Source organism: Brienomyrus brachyistius, chromosome 11, assembly GCF_023856365.1.
Source record: "Brienomyrus brachyistius isolate T26 chromosome 11, BBRACH_0.4, whole genome shotgun sequence".
Taxonomy (NCBI): Eukaryota; Metazoa; Chordata; class Actinopteri; order Osteoglossiformes; family Mormyridae; genus Brienomyrus; species Brienomyrus brachyistius.
This window is the reverse complement of record NC_064543.1, coordinates 27,985,329-27,996,464: the sequence shown is the minus strand read 5'-3', so window position 1 is coordinate 27,996,464 and position 11,136 is coordinate 27,985,329. Positions and strand designations below refer to the sequence as shown.

The 11,136-nt window shown below is 39.0% G+C and overlaps 1 protein-coding gene across 2 annotated transcripts; it reads right to left on the bottom strand.

Annotated features, from left to right (window-relative positions):
- Positions 1 to 343: 343 nt before the first annotated feature.
- On the bottom strand, positions 344 to 7,807 carry LOC125704312 (insulin-like growth factor II). 2 transcript variants are annotated; one of them, XM_048969775.1, is made up of 5 exons: positions 7,602 to 7,807; positions 6,824 to 6,971; positions 5,226 to 5,404; positions 3,806 to 3,952; positions 344 to 3,031 (listed from the first exon to the last, which is right to left on the bottom strand). In XM_048969775.1, exons 1-5 carry the CDS (start codon positions 7,671 to 7,673, stop codon positions 2,918 to 2,920), a joined length of 660 nt encoding a protein of 219 aa, XP_048825732.1. In that variant the 5' UTR covers positions 7,674 to 7,807; the 3' UTR covers positions 344 to 2,917. The 2 variants fall into 2 exon arrangements, with proteins under 2 accessions (XP_048825732.1, XP_048825733.1); XM_048969776.1 differs by having other exon boundaries at positions 344 to 3,952; positions 7,602 to 7,806.
- Positions 7,808 to 11,136: the final 3,329 nt, after the last annotated feature.

The window sequence follows — 11,136 nt, the reverse complement described above, 5'->3', positions numbered from 1 at the left end:
TCCACACCAGTAAGTTGGAAAACAGGGAAAATCTTGGAATACAAACAGATTTGGAAGATGAACTACATTATCTCATTCTATTTACACTATGTTAATCATTATGATGTTTATATAAAGAGGTTCTACCTTCCTTTCAATGCATTCATTTCATTTGTAAGACCAAGAAAATGTGCATTCCTTTCTTTATTTCTTCAATTTGGTGGCTTAGGCCATGATACATCATCCATTCATCCACCCATCTAGGGCAGTGAGGGTGTCTCTCTCTCTTCCCTTGGTGCAGCAGATATCCCTACTCAGGTACATATCTGGAAATTCAGACCAAAACCAAAAAAGACACCAGAGCTGGTGGCAGATGATAAATTGTTTTATTAAACCAGAGTAGATGGATAGTGCATTTTCTAACGTGCAGAGGTGAAATACACATGGGAGCTCCTAAAACATTCTCATTGGCAAATAAAAGTCACATCCTTAGTTTCCAAAAAGTGGTTCTCTTCAACTATGTCTTTCAAAAGACAAGTAGCGTATATGATTGTAGTCTTAGGAGGAAACAAACACTATTCAGCAAACCATAATGTAAAGTCATTGGGGAAACAAGTCTAGAAACTCAAAATAAAAGAATATCAACCATAATTGCACTGGGTTGTAACATGACTCAAACCAACATATATATATATATATATATATATATATATATATATATATATATATATATATATATATATATGTATATATATATATATATATATATATATATATATATGTATATATATATATATTGCTATATATATATAGCAAGACCATTAAGTGTTCAGAAAGAACACCTACACCCCGTGACTAAGCAGAATCCCTTGGACATACACTTTGCTCGACAGGGTCAGGTCACTGATCCACACCGACAGAGCTTCGCCTCTGCCCAGCCAAAGCTGGAGAGGAAGTAGCAAGAATGTTTCTTCTTTACCTCTGCCTTACCTTTGCCAGTGGGACTGGTCAAAGTCAATTTCACAGAGCAAGCAAAAATACATTCTGTTAGACTTATCAGGTAGTTTTTCCACTATTGCGGTCCTTTTTAAAGTAGTCTGTACACCATCCTCGATATAAATCTCTCTAAATGTGTGTTTTCATGTGTGCATGATTTCCTGAGTTTTTACACTTGTTAATTATGTTCAACATAGGAACTTTTTTACTGATGTATGATGAGGGTGGATGGAACACTAGTAGTATTGACTACTGCTGGCATTGCATTTGGAGGGATGGCTGAGACTGTTAATGTGACCTGGTGTGATGTGTGACCTTCACATCCTCTTGTTCTGCACATATACAGAGCACTGTATTCACCTGACCTGTAGGAAGGAACCAATCATTCAAAATATCAGGAGAACAAAACAACAAAAAAGAACAGCTGTATATCACACTCTCTATCTAATCCAGCACTATATCACACTCTCTAACTCACCCAGCTTGATATCACACTCTCTAACTCACCCAGCTTGATATCACACTCTCTATCTCACCCAGCTTGATATCACACTCTCTATCTCACCCAGCTCTATATCACACTCTCTAACACACCCAGCTCTACATCACACTCTCTAACTCACCCAGCTCTATATCACACTCTCTAACTCTCCCAGCTTGTAATCATACACTCTAACTCACCCAGCTCTATATCACACTCTCTAACTCACCCAGCTCTATATCACACTCTCTAACTCTCCCAGCTTGATATCACACTCTCTATCTCATCCAGCTTGATATCACACTCTCTAACTCACCCAGCTCTATATCACACGCTCTAACTCTCCCAGCTTGTTTTCACACTCTCTAACTCACCCAACTCGATATCATCAAGTTCAAGGAACAGTTGTGACTACAAATCAGTCACCTGACCAAGAACATAAACCCACAATACAACAAAAGGCCAAGTGCAAATAATACACAAATTCTACAAAAAAATGTATAATAAAGTTGATAAGATAATAATGCACTGGAAATAACTGACATAGTATTTTGACATACATTTCAAGACATTCTTGAATACTGCTGTTTTTCCTATGGTATCATTATTGTGGTGAAATGGCCATGCTAGGCATTAACTGGCATTCTAGGCAAATCAAACATACAAATGACAAAAAATATCAATACAACTTGGCATAAGGAGAATAAAGAGTTTTTTTTTTGGTACAAAGCATCTACAAAATGCATCACGGATTAAAAAAAAGTAAAAAAAAAAAAACAAGCCTGTCAGATGTGCTTCAGTGCTAAGTGTATTTGAGAACAATTTTCATATACTTGACATATATGAATGAATCATAAATGAATTCTATATGAATATTGTACTTATTTTCACAAAATAAATAATGTATTTATACAGTGCCATCATTGTCTGTGTTAAAAAGGCTTGGCAACTCATTTTTCCAAAACACAGCTCAAGACTCAAAGACATTGAGACATGGTGTCCCTGGAAACTAATCACACATTCAAGTATTTGTTGTCAAGCAAAAGCATGTAAATACTACTGATAAACAATATAAAACAAAATGTTAGTTCCTACTACTAATGTTTTTCTCTGTGCCTTTTTTAGGAATGTAAAATATTGATGACACAACAGTAAAATATCTTAAAAATGAACATTTCTATTTGTGATGTGGAATGTCATGATACAAGAATAAGACCTTTTTTTAATCTTTTTTTTTTGCTTTTTGCTTTCAGCAAAGAATGGAAAGAAAAACAGAAACATGTCACACTTTCTGCAACTGACTGAAGTTCAGTCAGAACAAAATAATATTTCATTTTTACAGCAAAGGGGCATTTTGTTGGTTTCGCAGAGGTATAACATTACCTCTCTGGCTCTCTGCTCATCCCCACACCGCTTCCCCCTTGTGAGCACTACAGCATGACTTCAAACAGTACAGATGCCCTAATGTATCCACCTTCCATGACACCGGTGCATTGTGGGATACCACTCTGTATCCAACAAAATCCAGGTTTTCCAAATGCAAGCAATTTTTTTTCCCAAAGTCACACTTTTTTCCTAAAACAGAAAGTTTAATCATTTTTCAAAGAAAAAAAAATCTGCATCTTTTTTAAACTTTTAAAACTTCGAGTCCTTTCCCAAAGGTAGCACCAGGACATTTTTGAGCTACATGTTCATTATTTGAAAAAAGGAAAGAAAAAAAGTGCAATTTGTATTTACTTTAAAACAAAATCCATAGCAATGTGCAATCGCAGGCTCTTTTCTGCATTTTTGTTTCTCATTAAAAGGTGCGGGAACAGGAATCTAATTGAATAAAATAATTCCTTACAGTGTGGATATACTTCTTTATAGTAACAGGTGCAATCTAATATGGAACAAAAAGGTGCCCTTTTCTCTGAAAGCTGGCTTGTAATGGAAGTCTTTTATACTTGCTTTTCACATTTTGTTTTCCTCCCCAATAAAACCATTCTGCTATGTGTCCTCTTGTTGCTTGCCAAGCCGTAAACCTCTTTCATCTTCTTTTCTTCACTTTTTTTTTGTTTTTCGTATTTACCTATTTTTTATTTGAGCATATATATGTGTGTGGGAGAGAAAGACAGCTAAAAACAGGAGAATGTGTATATATGAGGGTAAGAGATGGCGAGGATTAAGACTTCAGAAGACTGGCATAGTTGTGATGTCATAGAAAGCTATAATCCCCTGGTCTTTTTTGTTGAACTCTTGTCTGTACAAACAATCCTGAATTCATTTGTTGATGACATAGTTTTCTGTGGGCGGCATGACTGAATGCAGATTGCTGTGGAGGATGATAAGAGGCCTGTGGAGGGTCACCTGCTCCTGGGCCTTCATTTTCCCTGCCTGCCGCCTGCATTTGGCTCGAAGGATTGAAGGGATCCCCCTTCGCAGCCTCTGGGCTGCCTTTCGCTGCCAAATTATATATTTGGAATACTTCACGGTCAAGGATTTTCTTGGGACATCCTGCGGCACATGAAAAGAAAAAAAAAAAAACAAATTAACACATTAAACTTAAAGTGGCACTGCTTGTGTGCTTCTGATGACGTACAGTGGAATAACCATTCTGGCTAAACTGATAGCTTATCTTAATAGATAATACGGCAGATATGGTCTTGTTTGTCCTGTATACAATGTGCAAGAGTACTGAGTATATCCATGGTTCCGAACACTCTCTTTGTGTTGCTACATGCTTTGTCCAAACTTATGAGGATATGAAAGAAGCACACAGACTGAATTCCCAAGCCCTTCTCAATGCACATGGGTGAGACCAGCCATTGTTCTCTGACTTGTCTCTCTCCCTGCATCTCTCCATCGACACACAGTAAACACATTCCAGTTCAATCCACTATTCCTGGCAAACAAACTCTGCAAATAGCAGGCTCAGACTTTGTCTCTCACAGAAGAAAAGGAGCCAGGGGTTGTTGCATGAATGCTCATTTTCCTTCTGCCACTTTGTAACTGCTCCTGAATGTGCTGTTTCTCAAGTGGAGATCAATTACTGTGTTGATCTCTTTGTTTAATTGTTTTTGCGATAGAAGACTTGGACAGTTTGTCCGTGGTGTGTTGCCAGTGCTTAACGTCCCCATGCCAAGAGCATGTTAGTCCTACTTCATAGAATGCTGCACAAATTTTGTGTTTAAATAACGCAGTTATGGGCCTTTATGTGTCAAATGAAAAATATTTCATGCTTAAATACAATACTTTTTTTCCTGACTGCAAATAAGGATTTGAAAATGTCACATTTGCTCAAAATTCTTTTGGAAAATTGTAAACAAACTCAATAACAGAAAAGGAGCATTTCAAATTGTAGTTTACTTCCAATTGAATAAATTAAAATCAGTCTCCAGGCCTTCAGAAATCAATACTTTATATCATTCTCATGATTCCTCACCTAGAGACACCTGCAGTTGACCCCTCCATAACATAACATAACATAACATAACATAACATAACATAACATAACATAACATAACATAACATAACATAACATAACATAACATAACATAACATGTTATTTTCCGTTTTGGTCAGCAGCTTGAGGGAAAAAAAAACAGTATTTGCTTACCACTAGTAATTCAGCTAGATAAAAATCTTTTTTTTTTTAAACCGCGTGACTCCTGCATTGCCTGGGCTCAGCGTAAACAGAGGCGAGAGTGATGCTGATGGCTGTGAAGATAGGGGTGGTCCCGGGTGCCGTTTCTCACGGTGATCGACTTGGCGTCGTCACACACTGTACCTTGTTTATCACTGGCAGGGCTGTCACAGCAGGGAGTGCAGTGGCGGACACATCCCGCTCGGACTTGGACGGCTTTGCGCAGTACTGCTCCAGCAGACGCAGGCTGCAGCTTTTAAAGCAGCACTCCTCCACAATGCCGTTCTGCGTCCGCCGGCTGTTGAACCGGCTGGTCGGTCTACCTGAGGAGAGAAGTGTCATTTCGTGGGACGATATCAGAAGCACATCTGCTGATGAACTTGCATGGTGAACCTGGTGCCCTGATTAGCAGGATAGTCACCAGGGTCACCACTGTCCTGCATTTAATATGCAGCTGCATGATGGACGGATGGATGGATGGATGGATGGATGGATGGATGGATGGATGGATATCTATTTTATTTTACCTCCATACATTATGGTAATGGGGCTGCAAAATATCACCTGGTTTTGTGAGATTAGACTAAAGCCATGTGCAAGGTGGCCACAAGACAGGACTGTCTGGTGACTGAGGGCAAGTAAATAACACAGAGGCTGTGCTTTGACCTTGCCCATTGTAAACTCAGCAAAGATAAGAGAGATAATGACGCTAATGGGGGAGTTGCGCAGGCTTCTTACAGTGATGGGAGAAACCAAAAATAAAGGAGGGGGGAAGGGCGGAGGGACAGGTAAAGAGCTGGACGCCTTCGACAAACACTCTGAAGAGCCCTCATTGCCGCCCTATCAGCGTTCATTAATGTAACCAACTTTAAGCAGCAAGCAGAAGATACTTCAGCAGGAGAATTAAATGTCTCAGACGTGGGACGACGGCCTGCCGCTGTCACAGAAGGGGACGAAACTGGCACATCTGACACTTACATTCAGCACGAGGAAATAAAACTGGTCCCATATGACACGTAAATTCAACAGAAGGGAACAAAACTAGCAAATCTGACACTTAAAAATCAACATGCGGAGAAAAAAATTGGCCCAATGTGACACATTTTGGCCCATTCTGTGCAGTGAAAGTGCAGGAAATAGGCCATGCAGGCTGCCGAGCTCAATGCAGGCTCTTATTTTAAACCAGATGAACTGAAGTAGGTATAACCTCAACGTCATGACATGGACCACTGCTTCTAACTGCATATTTATTATGTTATTCAATTATAATGTTGCTTACCATGGAAGTCACACATATAAATACAATTATTCACCAGCATACATTATTATTGTCATTGAGGTTTGTTTTAATCAGTTTTTACATAAGATTTTTTAAACAAAATCCCAACTGGGTAGTATTACTCTACCTTGCCAAATATACCTTCAAACTCGGTTTAAACTGTAATTTTGTAGCCAATTCCTCAATTCTCCCACACACATTTGGACGACCGTACAACATACGTAGCAGGTGATTAGCAAATATATTCTTGAGTACCTCTTTCCTTTACCAGTCGTAATCCGGCTGTGACCCCCGCCCCCCCCCCCCCCCAAAAAAAAAAAAAAAAAAAAAAACAAAAACTAAAAACTACTACGACTAAAGAGTCAGACGTAATGTAGGACAACAGACCGATTTTCGTAGAAAACAGAGGTAAAACATAGTTTAAACTGAGCTTCTAATAACGTAAAGTTTTTTAAATACTTACTAAAATAAAACCCCCGGCTGCCACACACGAACTGCAGCGCGTCCACCAGCTCCCCGCCGCACAGCGTCTCGGACGAAACCGACTGGACGAACAAGGAGAATGCAATGGTAATCATCTGAAGTACCTTCAACGGGTGCATCTTTCCGATCTGAGGAGGGAAAACGGTACTTAAGTGATGCAAATGCAAAAACTGACACAAAGCATAAAGGGCACATATTTACAAACCACCGGTGACAGGTCCCCAAAAGTGAATCCCACTAAATCAATTCCTTCCATTCCTTTTATTAACGTAAATACATACAGATTATTGCGTGTGTTTAAGTCGGACTTTCTGAGAAAGTTTTAATTGTGTGTTAATTGTGTTAATCCCACTTGCCCCTTCCAATTTAATTTTCCTCTACAGAGTTCCCTATTTCTGTATGATTAATCGCAGTGATATCGCCCCCTTGTGATATTTAAAGATGTCCTACGAAGAAGTTCATCCAAAATTCAAACCAGAACGCTCCGAGACTTGAATAAAATGTTTTACGTTGCACTGTTGTGAAGCTGAACCATTATCACTAATAACTGATTAAGTAAATGACAAAGAATTCGTTCTTATTTCCCAAAAGTCTAAAATGCATTCGTCTTGCACTAATCTACAAAACTGACAATGGCATTTATAATACAATAGCACTTGCCATTTTAACGTTGTTAAAAACTATTCCACCCCTTTTTCTGCACAGGTAGACAATCACTGTATGCAGGGCTGTGGAGAATATATGATTTTAAAGATTACCTTCGTCCTTTTTTCAGTTCTTAAGCAGGTGTGACAGAGAAAACAGTAGCGCTGTCGCAGCAGGTTTTCCATGCCTGGATTGCGCCGTATATGTTACTGTATTTGGTATTGAAGTTGCAAATTAATTACTTCCCCAGATGTTGCGGCAATAAAGATGTTACGTGAAACGGTCCCAAGATCAGACGACAGGCTACAGTTCTCCGTGTGGAGTATTATATAGCAAAACCCGCCCCTTACCTTCCCCTCCTCTTTGTCCCTTGCGCACGCTCTTTCAGCCCTTCTGAATAGCGTGAAAGCTGCATGCTATATTGCTTAGAAATACATTCATAGAGCGCCGGCGACATAGACATGTGGTTCTGGTTGTTTCTGTGTCATACCTGATTTCAGATTTACTTTTCCCAAACATCTCTTTGTCTTGAAATAAATCTGGCTTTTAGGTACCCTTACGAGCTCAACGTGGAATGAGGAGCTTCGATTACACAAATAATTAAGTTTGTCATTGTACAACCTGGTTATATATTTTTTTCCGAGAAAACTAATTTAGAAGTTTAATCAGTAAGAACATCCCACACTAAGCAAAATGCGAAAACAAATTGGTTTAATGTAGTTAAAAATAATAATGCAAAGAAACATGGAAAATATACTGACGCGGCCCGTCAGCCATTCAGCCTATTATTTTGATATTTTATTATAAGCGCTTCAATGAATCTTGTTCAGTTACATTACGCAAGTAATTATAATTACACTTAATTATGTCTAATAGTTCTGCTTTAGCCGTATATAAAACTTATGCTGTGTATTTTAAGACTAAGAGTTTGTGGGCATTATAGGCCTAAAGGCACTTAATTCATTCATTCATTCATTCATTCATTCATCCATCTATTCACTTTTTATATATTTTTGATTGCATGTCGTTCTTATGTTTATTCTTTAGGGTTGAATAGCACGCCCAAATCTATCCTGAACCGCTTCCTGGGATAATTTTTGCCTATACGAGAAATAAAATAGACACAAATAGACACACAACGAGAGACAACTGGATAAATTAATTATAACGGAGGCACAGAGTCGTAAACTTGGACGAAAAAGATAACAGAATTAACACGTTAATATCGAAGGAATTAAGAGAGCTCTTATTCTTTTCCTATGAAATAGCGCCCCTATTTCTCGCAGAGGGAATAACATCGATAATATATACCGATCGACTGCAAGTACGGTGGATGCAGTATAGTCCGAATTTAACTCCCTTTATGAGAAGAAATATGCACTTGGTGAGCCACTCTTAAAAGTGCTATAATACAACATTCAGTTTGATGACTTTTACCACCACCACCTCCACCCCCCATTTAAAACTTTTACCACCCCAACCCCCACCCGCAGGTTGATATTTTTACGGCATGATCGGAATGCCCACTGGGGAACTCCTAGGATCTCGGACACAACACCAGACCTTGGTATCAAATACTAATAAAATATAATAATACTACAAAAATGTCTTTCAGTTACTTCCAAGCGTTGTATTGGCTAGATTTGGCATTGGAATTGGCCTAAATGTTCAAATATCATCACAAATGGATATATCTGTATTCTGACACTGTGGGCCTACTTGTGCAGAACTGAAAATTCTTGGATTGAAGTTTTTTTCTTCATCATAATACCAGCCCGCTAGTAAAATATTGGAACCTAATAATAATAATTATGACAGTGAAATCTTCCCACTAAATGAGGACTGGATTTAAGATAAGGAGAATCTTTGAAAAAATATAAAATACAGATTAACCAAAATCCTGAATCTAAATTCTAGAAAATATACTGAGACCTTATAATTATTTTTTTAAATAATATTCCCTCACCACCCCCCCTCGGCGGAGGACTGCTTTATTTCTATTCAGTTATTTATTTTTAGTTATTTCCTCAAGACAAGGAGAGGGAGAGAGAGGGGAAAAAAGGAAAAGGAAATTAATTTTTTGTGTATCGAACATTTTGTCATGTCAGTCTGACATATTAAGAGCCTGAAATATATAAATGATTAATGAAAAGTCAGATTATGTTTATGACCAATTGATCATAATATGTCTTTAAGTGTAATTCCATTACAGTAAGTCAAAACTTACTGTGTATTTTAGGCTGATTCCCTTTATAAAAAATATTTTTTAAAGGTGGCTTAGTGGGTTCATTTTGGCTTCACCCCTCCACTGTCAGGGGCCAGAGTCTGGACTCCGATTTTGTGTGTGTGTGTGTGGTCTGTGCCTTCTTCTTGTGTCACACTGTCTCACACACATTTCATCCAATAGTCCAAAAACATATTAGGGTAATTGGTATCTCTCAATTGCCCATAATGTGTAATGGTGTGAGGGTTTATATGCCCTGTGATGGACTGGCTGTTCCCCTGCCTACTGCCCTTTGCTTAAAGGCAACAAACATGTTTTTTTGTCATTTGCACCAGTACAGGTACATTGGAATGCTCCTCTTCACCCCCATCTTGCTCTCCATAACTTTGGGGTCACAGCACAGGGTCAGTCAAAGTGCAGCACCCCCAATGCTGGGGGTTAAGGGCCTTGCTCAAATGCCCACAGACGTGTAACTGTTCTACCAAGGCCACAGCTCAAACCAGCAATCTTCTGGCCAGTGTCATGAAGACTTAGCCCTTTGAGCCACTTACTGAAGCAGCAAGGATGCCCTGGTAAGGATGCCCAGCACTTTATACAGGCCCAAAAATATACCATCAGGATATATGTATTTCTTCCATTTGCAAGTGCCAAGCCACAGGCCCAAGGTGACATTTTGCCAGGAGGCCATGCATCTCTAGCTCTGCCCCAGCCTATGTTGCTTGGTGGAAGCGTAAGGTGGTCTCGTCCAAGGCTATTAAGCCTCAGCATGATTTAAAGATGTTGATTAGCAGGGAAACTTCTGGGCAGGCCATCCAAGGATCTGGCTGAAGGTAACATACAATTTAATGTTAAAGTTTAGCTACATGTCTAGTCACACATCCATCATCCATTCCATCCATCCCTTCATCCATCCTTCGTCTAACCACCTGTCTTGGTTGTGAGGGGCCTGGAGCCTATGCCAGCTAGCATAGGGTCCAAGACCGGGGGGAAGTCCTGATCATATCGCATTGTTGGATTCTTCTTTTTATAGATCCTGTAAGTATTGCAAGAGTATCATCACTATCATCATTATCATCATCATCATCATTATCATAATGTCATAATTGTAGATCCAGGTGACATTCAGCGTTATCACATCACAGTAACATGTATTGTTCTCATTTCAGTATCAGGCACATAGTAAAATTATGGATTTGAACTCCCCTTGAAATTAATTTCTGGCTACAAGCCTACTCAGTATTTGTCAGTTTCCTCTGCCCTTAAATATAACCTTTTCCACCAAATGTCATACTGATCACAGATCCTTATGCATTTCCTTGTGACCTACAGTTTACTGTGAAGGCAACAAAGCTGCTCGCTCACATGAAGGGATAAAAAAATTCTAAGGGTATATCTAGCAGCCTCTCTGTGGTGTCTATGCATTC

Coding starts and splice junctions, on each gene's coding strand:
- LOC125704312 (XM_048969775.1), bottom strand. CDS start 7,673: ATGGAAAACCTGCTGCGACAGCGCTACTGTTTTCTCTGTCACACCTGC. Junction 5,405..6,823: donor CAGCCGGGGGTTTTATTTTA/GTAAGTATTTAA, acceptor TTCTCTCCTCAG/GTAGACCGACCAGCCGGTTC. Junction 3,953..5,225: donor CCCTGCCAGTGATAAACAAG/GTACAGTGTGTG, acceptor CATGTGCCGCAG/GATGTCCCAAGAAAATCCTT.